The sequence below is a fragment of the Convolutriloba macropyga genome, chromosome 13 (genome assembly GCF_964194025.1).
Source record: "Convolutriloba macropyga chromosome 13, txConMacr16.3, whole genome shotgun sequence".
Lineage (NCBI taxonomy): Eukaryota > Metazoa > Xenacoelomorpha > Acoela > Convolutidae > Convolutriloba > Convolutriloba macropyga.
The window spans coordinates 42,590,595-42,607,385 of record NC_134480.1 but is presented as its reverse complement, the minus strand read 5'-3'; the positions used below and the strand labels follow the sequence as shown (position 1 = coordinate 42,607,385).

Genomic DNA, 16,791 nt, shown 5'->3' with positions numbered 1-16,791 from the left:
AACGTTTTTTCCATCAAGATTTCATTCATGAATTTTTTCTGCATGTTTTAAAATTGAACTTTGAACTTTGCACTCTAACCCAACCTGTGGCTTTTGAAACGTTCGCTTATTTCAAGTTTATGGGACACGCTATACCAAACTTGTGAGATTTTTTTATCGTGCAGGATCTTACAAATTTCTTCTAAAATTGTCTTATATGTTCTAATAAGATTATGCGTCGCTTGACCAAGACTTTAAAAGACAATTTATCAGGTCTTATACAAAAAAAATTCTTTAAGTATAACATGTTCTTCATATTGAAGACAATTCAGGCTTGCTTTCAAGCAGTAGCCGAAAAACTACTGCATGCAACACTTAAGTGTCAGAGCAACAAAGAGCAAATTACCTTATTTTGTCTTTTGAGATTTATAAGATATTGTGAAAAAGGTTTTTCGAGTGTTAAGGGCTTTATCTGAGGCAGTAGTTATCAACTTGGTTGTAATATTTTCTTCTAAGACCAAAACTATCTTGAACTGCTAAGCTTAGCCATAGAAATTAGTTAAGACTCAGAAGAATACTGCCTTCAAAATAGAATCAACAAACGTTTTTTGTTTCATAATTGGTTAGCTGACCGATTATTTTTTTACATTAATAGGAACTTCACTACGTTATATGGTTATATTGAAATCATTAAAACGTCGTATCAGATCTTACACGATACAAAATCAGCCCTACGTGAATTTTTATCGTGTAAGGTTCCATAAAATACTTATCGGATTTTGTAAGATAACAATTCAGCAAAATTAGATCTGATAAGAATCTTCACGTAGAACAAATTTTTTATCTTTTAAGACCAGATAAGATCTTGCTCGATAAAGATTTTTGATCAGCATTCTCACGATAAAAATTCCAGAACCGCTGGGGATTCCTTACTTCTGCCAGTTTCAGATAGAAGCTCGACTTCATCTAAAATATAGTAAACATGTGACTATAAATATGTGATGTATTGGCCAATGTTCGTCCAAAAAAAACGTGTTTACCTCAGAAAATGTTCATTTTCTTGGCAAAATTGTGGTCAAAACCTTTTGTCAGAGATACATCCATATTTTTTGGTTTTGCGCCAGACTTTGATATCTGAGAGCAGGCTGGCAAAAGACCTTATGATTTTCAGCTAAAAGTTTTGTGGTCATTATATCACTATCTACTCTATGAGGTAAGTCATCTCTTATTGGCTTAGAAGTAGAGTTTTCCCTTTCCATTTCAGTGATAAATGAGGTGACACACCAAACGGAAGATATTACTGACGCAAATACTAATTCTGATTTCTACTATGAGGCCATAACTTTTGGTGGAGAGGTGTGTGACTTGGGCAAGCTGGACATACCGGAAAAAGACGACCGTGAAAGACTCAAGTGAGCTATTTTTCTACTGTGCCGATATAATCTCTATGGACTATTTATAAAATTTTGTGAACTAAAAGATTGAGCGTTATCCCGTATCGTAGCCACTTTTTTTGTAAAATTTTGGTTCATTTGTTTCAAAACGAAAAACTTCCACAATCGACTAGACGTTTTTCCAGATGCAAATAAAATTGTCGAACGAAAAAAACCCAAACATGGGGGTCAAATTCTGCAAAAGTGCAAAGGCAATAAATAAAAAAAAATTATGCAAAATTTAGCGACCAAATTTCTCTCGTCTTGTTATTTCTAAGAGCCTGAGAACTAAAATTAAGAAATTTCAAAAGTTGCATTTTCAAGCTCTAATGCATATTTCTGAAATTAATCATAAAAATAACAAAACGAACTTTCGATTAAATATATTAGCTCTCACGGTCAAATGTTCATAACATCAATGTAAAGCAAACGGGATAACATCACGTTAAAATAAAAAAGCACCAAGGATTGGAGCGGCAAATCTAGCCTGATATTTGATTGGTCTTTTTCTAAGCTTAGGGGCAGTCACTAATCCCAGTTGTTGAAAAATCGGGAAAAAATAAGCGAACAAATTGAGCCATTTTAAAACTTAACTCACTGGAAAATCGATTTTGGTTTTTCTCAGAAATATTACGTATAATGCCTTTAGAATGAAAAATTTCAGTTCCATGTTTTCGTATAAAGTTTCGAACGCACAACGGTGTGGCGTGTGACGCTTTCGCAACAAAACTGAAGTTCTCCAATCCGTGCAGTGGTATAGTAACCCCTAGGGATGCTTTCTTCAACTATCCGAAATCAGCGACCTGAAGGAGATGCGAGCAAGCGTACTGCTCGGGAAGTTTGAACTCGTCAACCCCAACGACTGACGGAAATCTGTTTGCTTGGTTAACAAGAAAAAAAATGAGTTAAAAGTAAAGTACAAGAAGAGGTTATTGAGTTGAGGTCGGACGGATCGGCGTTGAGGGTCGTGCTCAAAACCTCATCGGTGAGGGGACGTGTACCAAGGATGTTAAACAGAACTTTCGTAAAACTACGGACCAACTTCTCCGAGATCGCACTTTGGTGTGGTGCACTGCGTAGAGTGGAACCCCAGCTTTATGCCTTTGTCTACTATCGAGGCTAGATTAATGACATTCCTTTAAATCTTCTCATCAGTTTTTTCATGGGCTTTGAAAAAGTCTGCGCCATTATCTAACCAAATAATAGCAGGCGTCTGACGCCGGGTGCTGAAGCACTCCAACATCAAGAAAACGAGTAGACAGATAAGTGAAGAGGGCCCCCGCCTCTTGTCGGTAGTCCTATGAACGGTAACATAAACTAGACAAGTAAGGATTCCACTGTTGGTGAAGACATTGTCAAGAGACTGATAGGAGAGTCTCCTCCTTTGGAGATTAGCCAAAATCGGTTGAATGGTTGCCGCTGGGAACTTTTTACACGACACAGTGTTTGACTTGATAGATCGCAGTGGGGAAAGTAATCTTAAGACAACGTAGTGATCTGATACCTCTGACCATAATTATTCGATGCCCTGTTGAGGTTTTTTAAGTGGTTCTGACGCCGGATCAGTCTAGCGAACAAAACTAAAGCTTAAAATAAATCTAGCTAGTTAACTTCACACTCGAATTCAACTAGCCGCTAGATGCAACCAGACGAGCGTGTGAGACCACTAAGCCCGATAAACGGCGTCAACATAGATAAACTCCGTTTGACGCATTGATCGAGGAGATGATTTCTCTTCTTCCAGTGCGAAAAGACTCTCCCTGAACAAGATAATTGATTAGACTCTCGTCTCGTCAATCTCAACAGTCATGCTGCCATTGAAGGTGCGGTAGTCTTCGTTAGATTGTGAAAGACGTAGCATATAGGCGGTGACACGCAGAAGTTTTCAATAAGAACTAAACTTATCAAATGACAATAAAGAATTGTTTTTTCCCTAACAGTCTTGGTTGAGGAATTGGTTAAAAATGAGGTGGAGTCGTCGTGTTTCGGTTAACTGCAACGCCTAACTTGATGTTATCGATGAAGCAGTAATTGATATGAACGGTGATTGCTTGGTTCTCAATAAGTTATCACCCCTGAATCAGCTACTGGCTGCCAATATAAAACGCTTGCAAGCATCTGTCGGAATGTCAACCCCGTTTACGTTGTTTCATCGGTCAAGGTTGTGCGCTCCACGATTTGCAAAAAAATAGAGTGTTTGTTGCTTGTTGTACTGTCTGTCCACATGAACGCTAAGTCCAGAGTATCGGTTAGCACTGGACAAGTTTCATTTTTAAACGTTTATCGGGGAGACCAGCATGAATTTCCAACATCGGAACGGTAATCAACTTCATATCTGCGACGTGCTAAGGACGAAATTCGACATTTTAACTTTGCAGAAGTGGAGATTACCTTAGCTGTTCAAATACATACAACATCGTATTTGTTTTTTGAGCTGCCATCGAACATTTGAAGTTCAAGATGTTCTAACGGTCCTGAAGAGTAACTTTTTGGTAATGTGATTAGGGCCAGCTGTCGAAACCCAATGCTTCGCGCAAAGAATTTGTTAATTGGGTCTTTGGGTGACCTAACCTACCAATGATGTCCTATGATCCTTCTTGAAATGTGCTTGAGTATTAGTAGTGAATCCTCAGTGAAAGGTGCCGCGAGACCAAAAATGTCCAAGACCTTAGACACAAGACTTAATGTCAGGCGTTCCGTTAAATTTTTTGTTATGGTTCTGCTAGTAATCCCCGCTTACAAGAAGAGCGCTGTTGGTGAACCCTTGCATGTAATCACTTTCAATTCCATGGATTGAGAAGAACAGTCAATTTGGGCAGCCAAAAGTGGTGAAATGCTTACAAACTCAGAAAGCATGAACCCGCATACATGGAGATGTTTCTCCAGCTCCTATATCTTTGAGGGCATCCTCGGGGGAATCCACTGCCTCTATGTATTCGTTCGTGTAGAATTTTTCAAGGACGGCTCACAAAATTTTTGAGTCCTCGGCATCGTTATCACGCGCCGTGCATTATACTGTGTAGTTAGCGCAGGGGGGCGAGTGTTTTCCCCAAAAAATGTTGCTTGTATACTGATGTAACAGAGCATTTGATGAGGGGCGAGCCCACCCACCACAATATGCGTAAAGATCCCTGATCGCAAGGTACCACTCAAACTCGGAGGAACACTCCCTCAATCTCTGCTGATATGAGAATGAGAATTGGATATTGTCTGAACAATCGGAGTACCTACATTAGACTTTGTAGTTTATCGGGTCTGGTAACTATTAATTTAATAAGCGATGCATCGCGGAATTTAGCTGTCTCCGTGGTTGCTCTAGGAAAATTGCAGGGCTTGTTAGAGTTAGCAACTGGAAGATGGGTCGGAACCACTCGTGTTCCGAGCCGTTCCCACGTTCTGGGAAATTTTTAGTTTTACTAACTGATGCTAGTAATCCCCGCTTACAAGAAGAGCGCTGTTGTTGAACCCTTGCATGTAATCACTTTCAATTCCGTGGATTGAGAAGAACATTCAATTTGGGCAGCCAAAATTGGTGAAATGCCTACAAACTCAGTATGCATGAACCCGCATACATGGAGATGTTTCTCCAGCTCCTATATCTTTGAGGGCATCCTCGGGGAATCCACTGGCTCTATGTATTCGTCCGTGTAGAATTTTTCAAGGACGGCTCACGAAATTTTCGAGTCCTCGGCAGCGTTATCACGCGCCGTGCATTTTACTATGTAGTTAGCGCAGGGGGCGAGTGTTTCCCCAAAAAATGTTGCTTTTATACTGATGTAACAGAGCATTTGACGAGGGACGAGCCCATCCACCACAATATGCGTAACGATCCCTGGGCGCAAGGTACCACTCAAACGCGGAGGAACACTCCCTCAATCTCTGCTGATATGAGAATGAGAATTGGATATTGTCTGAACAATCGGAGTACCAACATTAGAGTTTGTATTTTATCGGGTCTGGTAACTATTAATTAATAAGCGATTGATGCATCGCGGAATTTAGCTGTCTCCTTGGTTGCTCTTGGAAAATTGCAGGGCTTGTTACAGTTAGCAACTGGATGATGGATGGGTAGGTACCACTCGTATTCCGAGCCGTTCCCACGTTCCGGGAAATTTTTAGTTTTACTAACTGATACCTGTCCAAGATCTCATTCATGTTTTTTGAATACTTTAGAGAGGGTCCTTTTGCAGTCACTTTTATACGTATTTTTAATTTAAACGGACGCTGAAGCTTAAATTTTGGGCCATTCGATGTTGTCTTCAGTCCATAGCTTTCCAACATCATCTTTTTTCATTATGCAATGTGGTGTTTTCAAAATGTTCATGAGGACGTGCATCCGTGGCTGATCGTGGATACGCTTGTTTAAATGCGCCACACAACTTCAAATTGAACCAAGATCATACCTGACTAGCGCACTCAAATAACTACTCCTTATTAGCTTCAAAACCAGTCAAGGGTTAACACGAAGGCAACGGTATCGGCCCGTCCCTTTTATTCCCAACCTATGGGTAAGCAAACAGCGAATACATAGTAATTCTCATCCCCAGCGAGGCATTCCAACGGGAGATGGCGTTGTACACATCGTATGACCAAATATCCTTTTGATGTTTCGGTAGCAACATGTCACGGATTCTACAACCGCTAAGTGGCAATAAGATTCATAACTTTACGGTAAGGCTTGATTGTAGATGATGTCTGAGAACCCATTCAAGTTATCTTTCACGTAAGTTTTCATTTTGAGCTCATTAAAAGCTTGTTTTTTGTCTGGTGTGATGTTAAATTCAACCAATTTCATGTCACTAACCTCCACGGAACTTACAGCCTCGGGCGTTGAATTCAATGCTTCACAGTGCAAATAAAGTCAATTTGCAAGGCTTTAAGAGAACCAAAAGTTATTGCAAGACGCATCATCGGACAAAAATGAAGCGCTAAAATCTCTCTCAATACTAATCGCAAACAGTAATTCGGTCAGCTCGGGGAAGCCTTTCCCAAAAATGAAAATGACCATGTAGTTATCTTACTCGATGATTGTCTATTTTTGCTTGGGCCAGTATCTTAACTTGCTGCGGAGGAGTTTTTCATTACAAATGAGAAACTCCCAGAGGCAATCACTGCCCTCGCAGTCAACGCTGTGAATGGAGGGCAATGGCTGCAGTTTCACCTTTTTTTGTTCTGTTGCTGTGTGTGGCCAGCGAATGTATTTGAGGCAACTTTAGTATTAGATACTTAACTGGTGTGGTCCTGAATTATTGATTTTGTTGAAATTTTTTTCAATAAATCATGTGCCGTGGATTTCTTATCCAACTATTTTTTGAAGACAAAGAGTGTGTTTTTTAACCGTGAAGAGGATTGAACACTTATTCAAATTGGGCCGCAATTTTTGCACTGCAGTGTTAAGGAGTGAAGTTAACTTCAGTTCAAAGTCATTTCAAAGCAACTCCGACAACACCTAAAACAGATTAGTTTGTGAAGTTGTCCCTATTATCCATTATCAAAGGTGTGAAAATACTGATTTTGTCCAAAAGCGCACTGACAACACTTTTGGGTTGACTAAACGTTAGTTCCGTCAACTAAAAAGTGTCCTTCAGCATCAGGCCACACTATGCGAGCACAGACAAAGCAAGGTTTGATTCCTCCATTACAACATTTTTCAGGTACGTTAACTTGATGTGCTCTGTCAAGGACTTCAATTCACTTTTATATCCCTTTCGCCATTCATGCCACTGCAAAGGCAGGACATTGTTTTGTAGGTGTTTCTAATCTGGCAAGGGATCAATTTTACTGGTGGTAGTTGCATTGCCAACTCTTCACTTAAAATCATACTTCCAACTGAGGGCCTAAGGGTAGTGGGCCGCGTCGGGCTACTTCAACAGAAAGGAACGTGGATTATTTGTCCGTACATTGGAGTTAGTATTGGTGTGTGAAACGTACGTGAAATACTGGTTTCGGTTACCAAAGTATTTGACAGAGGGACATTTTCACAGGATTTTCTTATTTGACGCCCTTCGAGGAATTGGGTGTGCTTACGACTGACAAGACAAGGTTGGGGAAGCAGCAACTGATGCCAGTACGTAACTTTATGTTTATTTTGGTATTATTGACTGCTTTTGATAATTACACATGCGGGACACGCCGTCAGATGTTAGGGTATAGCCAAGTATTTTGCCTAATAGGGTTTATTAGAATTTACATTCTGTATTTTTGATGAATGATTTAAGTGGGGTACAAAATCATTTGCAGGAGAAGATTATAATTGTTCTGATGGAGAGGGAGATAATTGATTGGCATTATTTGTCACGCCTTAATGACGTCCGTTTGTAGCACTAGTATTGGTAGTGTGGGAGGAAAAAAGAACACGATTGGGGTTAACAATAGATACGGGTTATGGGTTTTTGAAGGGCGTGAGACGGCAGTTGAATTCTGTGTTTTAAGTGGGTACATTATTTGCTAGTGGATCAATTGCGAACGCATTAAAGGGTTGTGAGGAAATTGAATTGGCTAAAGGCAACTATTCTGGCTTGCTCGACTTACGAGCGAACTGTTCGTCCCACTGCAGAGTATCGAAACGCATAGTAGCTTGAGACATCTGTCGGTTGTGTCCGGGACCTTTAGAGACGGCATACCAGAGTTCATTGCTGGTGATAGTGTTATATACTGAGCATTTGCCTATTCTGGGCCCTTTCGTTTCAAGAGCCTTAATATTGTTTACAGTGTTCATTTCACTGTTATCTTCCAGCCTGTTTACAGCTGGGTTGATATTACCCTGAACTTGACCATGGGAAGTGAGATCAAAAAATTATGAGTTGTAAGGTGAAATTGAAGAAGCAGGAATGGGCGTGATTTGGTTTCATTGGACGACGAAACCCAAAAACTGCAATATTGCCACATTCGCATTATCTGCAATGTTTCTGCACCCATCCTGAATTTAGCCCATCGTAAACAAGCTCTTGAGTGCGCTGTTTTCATTGAAAGTCTCGATAAGTTTGCCGTTGCGAATACTGCATACTGATGTGGTCATCAATTTTGTTTTATCATGTGCGGGAGCAACGAATCCCTTTGCAATCCTCCTTACTACATTTTTCTCTTTGAGCTGTCGAATTCCCATTTTGCGCACTTTCATTTTAATGCTGTTGTCTCGCAATTCTTAAGTCCACCTTGCGTTGTTTTTCTAGTTCCAAGTTCTCCTATTCATGTTTGCGCTGGCTTTATCTTTTACCAAAATTCAATTGATGACCTCATTTGGTGTGGTGAGACGTTCACTGCACTGATGTCTCTCTATTAGGGTTACATTAATTTAGGATCACGCTGCAACAACAAACTGGTCGTTTCTTTAATTCAATACCTCCAACAATTCATCAAGGTTCTAACAGGTGGCACTTGGTTTCTCGTTCTTTTTCGAAGAACAAACAGCTCATCAATCTTCTCAACTGCTCCGGTAACAGCATGTTTCCACTTCACAGCCAGACCTTCAATCCTAACTTTCAACTCTCCTGCTCATCCTTCTCAATAGCAGTTTCGATATTGTTATGAATTTTTCAATTTCCAGTCCCTAATTTTGACCACGCAGTACAAACGTTTCCAAACTTCCTCATAAATGCTGCCATGATCCTTTTATATTGCGGAGCAATTGTTTAATTTTTTAACATACAGTGTGAACACACGTACACACAAAGCACAAACAAGAATAATACAAAAATCTACAAGGTCTTTTCAACAGGCAAACTGCCAAAGATCAATGTTATTTTCGAGTACAGAAGTACGGGTCAAAAAAGAGGGAAAACATTGAGCGAACGAAAGCGCGACGCCTGAGGAAAAGTAAAACAAGAGGGACAAGAAGGAAAAGCTGGTGAGCTACGGGCGACTTGGTGGACATACGAAACCAGAACGTTGGGTGGAGGACGCAAGATGAAGCTCAAATGGGACTGGATGAAGGCGCATGACGCAACGGTAAAAGAGACGTAACAAACAGAAACAGTGGACAAGTTAAACTCGACGAGATGGGATGCGGTTGGACAGAATGGAAACATTGGATGAACGGTGCATGACGAAACGGGAAAATGAAACGCACGGGAAAAGAATGCAGGGAAAACGCTGCACGATCCAGCAGGAAAACGAGCTAACCAAACAAAAACGTCGATTGAGTAGGGTGTGATGAAAATGGAAGTGTGGAGGAAACGAGCAGGAAACGAGCAAAAAGGCGGGACGAACTATGTTGGCAGGCACAACTGGAGACTCGATCACTGCAAGCCCAAGCTAATACAAGACAAACTGAGGACGTGCATTCGTGGCTGATTGTGGAAAGTCTTGTTCAAATGCGCCACACAACTTCAAATTGAACCAAGATCCTACCTGACTTCAAATACCTGATTCGTATTAGCGTTAAAACCAGTCAAGAGTAAACCTGAAGGCAACGGTATGAGCCCGTCCCTTTTATTCCCATTCTATAGGTAAGCAAACAGCGAATACATAGCAGTTCTCATCGCAAACGAAGCATTCCAACGGGAGAGGGCGTCGTACACATCGTGAAAAAATATCATTTTGATGTTTTGGTAGCAACATGTTGCAAATTCTACGACCGCTATGTGGTGATAAGATTCATAATTTACCTGTAGTGCTTGAATGTAGATGATGTCTGGGACCCCATTCAAGTTATCTTTCACGTAATTTTTAAGTTTGAGCTCATCAAAAGCTTGTTTTTTGCCGGGTGTGATGTTAAATTCAACCAATTGCATGTCATTAACCTCCACGGAACTTACAGCCTCAGGCGTTGAATTCAATGCTTCACAGTGCAAATAAAGTCAGTTTGCAATGCTTTAAGAGAACCAAAAGTTATTGCAAGACGTATCATCAGACAAAAATGAAGCTGTAAAATCTCTCTCAATACTAATCGCCAACAGTAATTCGGTCAGCTCGGGGAAGCCTTTCCCAAAAATGAAAATGACCGTGTAGTTATCTTACTCGATGATTGTCTATTTTTGCTTCGGCCAGCATCTTAGCTCGCTGCGGGGGAGTTTTTTCATTAAGCATAAGAAACTGCCGAAAGCAATCAATGTTCTCGCAGTGAACGCAGTGAAATTGTTGGGGGCGTGGCTGCAGTTTCACTCTTTTTATATTTGTTCTGTTGCGGTGTGTGGCCAGCGAATGTATTTGAAGCAACTTTAGTCTTAGTTACTGAATTGGTGTTGTCCTGAGTTATTGACCTTGTGAAGTTTCAATAAATCATTTTCCGAGGTTTTCTCATTCAACTACTCATTGACGACAAATAGTGTGTTTTTAACCGTGAAGAGGATTGAATACTTTTTCAAATTGGGCCGCAGTTTTTGCACTGCAGTGTTAAGGAGTGAGGTTAAATTTAGTTCAGAGTCATATCAGAGCAACTCCGACAAGACCTCAAACTGTAGCAGATTAGTTAATGATGTTGTCCCTATTATCCATCATCAAAGGTGTTAAAAAACTGACTTTGTCCAAAGGCGCACTGACAACGACTTTGGGTTGAATAAATTATAATTCCATCAACTAGAAATTGTCCTTTAAAATTAGGCCTCATTATGCGAACATAGACAAAGCAGTGTTTGATTTCTCCGTTACGAGTTTTTTAAGGTGCAATAATTTGACGTCCGCGCCATTGCAAAGGAAGGACATTGTACTCTAGGTGGTTCTAATCTTGCAATGGATAAATTTTACTGGTGGTAGTTGCATTGCCAACTCTTTACCTAAAAAGCATATTTTCAACTTAGGGCCCAGGTTCTTGGGCCCTGTCGGACTACTTGAACAGAAAAAAACGGGGATGATGTGTCCGTACATCGGAATTACTATTGGCGCATGAAGCGTACGTGCAGTATTGGTTTCGGTTAACAAGGGATTTGACAGAGGGACATTTTCACAGAACCTTCTTCTAGTGACGCCCTTTGCGGAAGTGTGGGTGCATACGACTGGCAAAACAAGGTTGGGGGAAGCAGCAACTGATGCCAGTACGTTAACTTTAAGTTTATTTTGGTTTACATTGACTGCTTTTGATAAATACACTTGCGGGACAAGCCGTCAGAAGTTAGGGTATAACCAAGTATTGTGCACAATAGGGTTTATTAGGGGTTACAACCTCTATTGTTGATGAATGATTGAAGTGAGGTACAAAATCATTTGCAGGAGAAAAAAAAACATTTGTGCTGGTGGAGAGGGATTTAATTGATTTTCATTGTTTGTCACGCCGTTAATGACGTTCGTTCGTAGCACCAGTATTGGTTGTGTGGGAGAATAATAGAACACGATTAGTTTTAACAGTAGATACGGGGTATGAAAATTTGAAGGACTTGAGACGGCAGTTGCATTATTTTGTGTTTTTAGTGGGTACATTATTTGCTAGTTGATCAATTGCGAGCGCATTAAAGGGTTTGGGAAGAAATCTGATTGGTTAAATGCAACTATTTTGTAACTCTTCGTCCAGCTGCAGAGCATTGAAACGCATAGTAGCTTGAGACAGCTGTCGTGTTGTGTTCCGGAGCCTTAGAGACGGCATGCCAGAGTTCATTGCTGGTGATAGTGTTATATACTGAACATTTGCCTAATCTGGGTCTTTTTGTTTCAAGAGCTGTAATATTGTTTACAGTGTTCCTTTAATGGTTTCTTCCAGCTTGTTGAAAATTAGGTTGATATTACCCTGAACCTGACCATGGGAATTGAGATCAAAAGGTTATGAGTTGTAAGTTGAAATTGAAGAAGCAGGAATGGGCTTGATTTGATTTCTTTGGATGACGAAACCCAAAAAAAGCAACATTGCCATATTTGGAACATTTGCATTGTTTCTGCACCCTTCCTGAAATGAACCCATCTTAAACAGGCTCTTGAGTCAATGAAAGTCTCGATAAGTTTGCCGTTGCGAATACTGCATGCTGATGTGTTCATCAAATTTGCTTTATCAAGTGCGGGAGCAACGAACCCATTTGCAATCTTACTCCTCTACATTTTTCGGTGTGAGCTGTCGAATTCTCATTTTCGCAGTTTCAATTTAATGCCGTTGTCTTGCAAAGTCTATCTTGCGTAGTTTTTCTAGTTCCAAGTTCTCCTATTCACGTTTGCATTGGCTTTATTTTTTTCCGAAAGTCAATTGATGACCTCATTTGATGTGGTGAGACGTTCACTGCACTGCTGTCTTTTTGTTGAGAACCGAATAAGTTTAGGATCAAGCTGCAACAACAAACTCGGTACTTTAATTCAAAATCTCTAACTTTTCTTTAAGGTTCTAACAGGCGGGATTTGGTTCCTCGTCCTTTTTTTGTCAAAGAACAAATAGCTCATCAATCTTCTCAACTGCTCCGGTAACGGCATCTTCGCACTTCAAAATCAGACTTTCAATCCTAACCTTCAACTCTTGCTCATCCTTCTCTATTGCATTGTTGATTTCGTTATGAGATTTTTAATGTTTTTTAATTCTGACCAAACAGTACAAACAATTTCGAAATTCATGAAAAAAGCTGTCATGATTCTTTTAAAATGTGGAGCAAATGTTGAATTTTTAACATAGAGAGAGCATAAATACACACAAAGCACAGAAAGGGTGATACAAAAGTCTACAAGGTCTGTTTAACCAGCAAACTGCCAAAGATCAATGTTATTGGCGAGTACAGAAGTACAGGTCAAAAAAAGAGGAATGATGTTGAGCGCGACGCCTGAGGAAAAGTAAAACGAGAAGTACAAGAAGGTGAGCTACGGGCGAATTGGATGTACAAAACCAGAACTTTGGGCGAAGTACGCAAGATGAAGCAGATACGGGACTGAATGAAGGCGCATGACGCAACGAGAAATGCAGACGTACAGAACAGAAACAGTGGACAAGTGAAAATCGACCAGATGGGAAACAGTTCGACTGGGATGAGATTTGCAAGACAAAACAAGAAAACGAAACGCACGGGAAGGGAATATCGGGAAAAAGCTGCACGATTAAGCAGAAAAACGAACTAACCAAACAAAAACGTCGAGCAGGTAGGGCGTGATGAAAATGGAAGTGTGGTGGAAACGAACTTGAATTGAGCGAAAAGGTGGGACAAACTATGTTGGCAGGCACAACCGGAGACTCGACCACTGCAAGCCAAAGCTACTACAAGACAAACAATTGCAATTCATTTTGGGGCTCAAATTGCCAATAACCGGGTACCTTAACTTAAGCAAAAAGTATAATACATAATGACAAAGAGTGGTTGAGAAACTTATTATGATCCAGAAACTCCAGAACAGACTCAAGTCACACCCTAGCAAAAATCTACACCTACACAACAAAAGAGCGTAATAGCAAAATAAAATAAGCTATTACAAAATGCTAGCAAATTAGTGCCGTTAACGTAATGAAAAGCACCAGTAATTCTGCTGTCAAACAAGCACCGATCAGCATTCTAAACGATACTTAAATTATGCTGCAGCAAATTTCAGTGTATTACATCATACATCAAAGTAAACCTGAAAAAAATGGAAGAACTGCAAAGCGGATACAAAAAGATTGAAACCAAAAATATGAAAACAGACGACCCGCGGAAAAACTGAATGGAAACATTGTACTCAATAAATTGAAGCAACAAAATTTTAGTAAAACACTATTTAAGAGAACCAACCAGAAACTAACCCATAACTCTTGAATATACTCAGTTATATCGCCGCTGAATGGGCAACTCCAACAAGCTATCACTCGAAACATTAACGTTACCAGAGTTATTGGTAAGTTCTGCCTTCTCAAATACAACACGGGTACAAAGCTTTTTCGAAGTAGGAAAAACTTTTTTGAATTGTTTTTTGGTCGGGAACGTTTAAGTAAGGACCGGAAATTTTTATTTTGTGCCAACACTATAGTTAAAATCTTCCATTCAAGCGAAGACTTTTGATGTAATGCTCTATACTACCTCAATAAAGGATGATCTTACTTAAGTCTAGACACAATGTGTTCTACTTTGTGTATGGTAAATAGGCCACTATACTTGAGCCGTAATAACAGGAGCTCGCTCTTTGAGCTGTACACAGATGCCTCTACGCACCCATGATATTTCTCCTGCTCTGTAATAAATTCTCAAGTTGTTAACGCCTTATTGTAATTGCTACGATGACGGGAAAACGTAGTTAGCATATACCATATTACCTGCCTATTTTTTTTACCAAAGAGGTCACTAATTTGAATCTGCGCAGCTTTCTGTACTTTGCAAGCACATGCCGGGCAATGCATTATTACCTTTATTGCAATTGTCTTTTAACAGTTGAGGCAGAGTTTTTTGGCGTTGGCGTGATGCAGTGAAATTGCAGCTAACTCGAACAAAAAATAATAATTTTAATAGTATATATGATTTGAGCTTTGCTCAATCTCCCGCCGTAAATGAGTGTCTGGCTGATTATCGCAAACAATTTTCAAGGATGAGGTCTCATTTAGACGATATCAGAGTTATATAATTTTTTTTGCGCGTAGTGAGAAATTTGGTCCAACTTGATTTTTTTGCACTCGTTGCAACCCATTTTTAACCAAGTTTGGAAACAGAGTAAATAAACTGTTTTCTTAAAACAGTTCAATTTTTTTGCCGGAAATGTTCAAAATGGATGTGTTGTCAACACAAAAACTGTCAGCGGTGGGTTACCTTGTCTAGTCGACTAACTACTCTTGATTTTGTCAATGTCTTTGGCTCTGCGTCTTCAGAGCCTTGATTGCAGCTGTTTAATTTTCTGTTTAACCATTTTAAAGTTGTTAGTCAATGTATACGCTTTTCGAAGCACAATCCTACCTGCTCGCGGCACCAGAAAAAAATGCGGTCCCAGAATTAAACCAGAAATAAAACTGGCAAACATTTTTTTCAAAAACTATTAGCTCTCTCGGTCAATGTTTTTTGTAATATCAATTTAAACAAAACGTGTTGACATCAGAACGTTAAAAAGCAGGCGGCACCCCTCATAATAGCGGCAAATCTAGCATGATGATTAACAGGTCTTTTTTTAAGAGGCAAAACTGTTTTTCGAAGCCTGAAGAGTTTGTTTTTCAACATTTTTGTCAACGAAACAGACAAAATGATCTTTTTTAAGTCTATTTTTGCTTCAATAGTTGCTCTCCTCAAAGGGAGTTCTTGAGCTGCTGACTCACATTAAAAATGGCTTTAAAAACATCATTTATTCAGCTGAGAATAGTAAAGCTAAAAAGGACCACCCGGGTTGAGAAAAAATTGGAAAAATATGTAAGCTAAGCGGTGAAAAAATAGTTCTTTCACAGCAAATTTCGTACATAATATTGCGGTGAAATGCGGTGAAATAATGTAAGTTCACTGCTAGAATAAGCGGTGATCTTACAAAGCTTCCACGCAATTCAACGCTAATTTTTACCACCCTTACAAGGGTTCGAACCTCTCACCTCCTGCATGTCATCCACTTCTACTTCCGCTGTGTCATCTCTCAATAACTTCTAGTTTTTTTTAATATAAATCAAATTCACTCTACTTTCTGAAAAACATGCGTGGTGAATTTTTGTAAGATTTTCTATTTTTAGCGGTGAAATAATAAATTTTAGCGGTCAAATGTGGTGACCCTTTGTAAGTTCACAGCTTACACTAGTGGTGAAATTACATAAATTCACCGCTTAGAAAAAAATTGTCATAAAGATGTATGATTAAGAGGTAATTTTCGTGGGAGAGTAAATCTAACAATTCCTCCCTTACTCCTCATTAATTTCAGCGCAATCTTTGCTGATCTCACACAATTTTAACAATTTTTTCTAAGCGGTGAATTTATGTGAGTTCACAACTAATTTAAGCGGTGAATTTAAGTAATTTCACCGCATTCACCGCTTATCTTAATTAATTTTGACACTTTTTGGAAGCGCTGAATTTATGTAATTTCACCACGGAATTCAGCGTTGAAATTATGTAATTTCGCCGTTAACAGGCGATAAAGGTTTATTACCGCATTCACCGCCTGATTTATATAATTTTGCCGCATTCACCGCTTTTCTTACATAGTTTTGCGTTGAATGGCGGTGCCCCCTCGACCCGCGCATAAAATTGTCTGCAATTGGAAAATAAAGCGCAAAGAGTGTCGCTTATTTCTTTCATTTGAAGAAACGCGTTCTTATTCTTGACATTTAATCATCAAGAGCAGTGACACACAAGGCAGCGACTCTACTAAAGCAAATGCCTGCCCACTCTTTCTCTGCAACAGAAAACATATACCCTTGGAGGAACACCGTTACCTAAAAGTAATCGATACGATCCAAAGCCAAGACAAACCACGATGGAAACAGAGATCGTAACAATCAATAGTTATGAAGCCGATAATTTACACAGATGCGTTCGCCAATGCGGGCATATCAGACAGAGGATACGCAGTCATCTGAACAACCGGTCTCGTTTGAACTCCTTCCGTCATC

The 16,791-nt window shown here is 39.7% G+C and overlaps 1 protein-coding gene across 1 annotated transcript in view; it reads left to right on the top strand.

The window, feature by feature from the left end:
* The window catches only part of LOC142351959 (uncharacterized), a 48,898-nt gene that overhangs the window by 3,784 nt on the left and 28,323 nt on the right, over positions 1-16,791 (top strand). Inside the window, exon 3 of the mRNA XM_075404249.1 lies at positions 1,244-1,391. Coding sequence (XP_075260364.1) covers positions 1,244-1,391 — 148 coding nt within the window. The remainder of the gene's footprint in view (positions 1-1,243; positions 1,392-16,791) is intronic.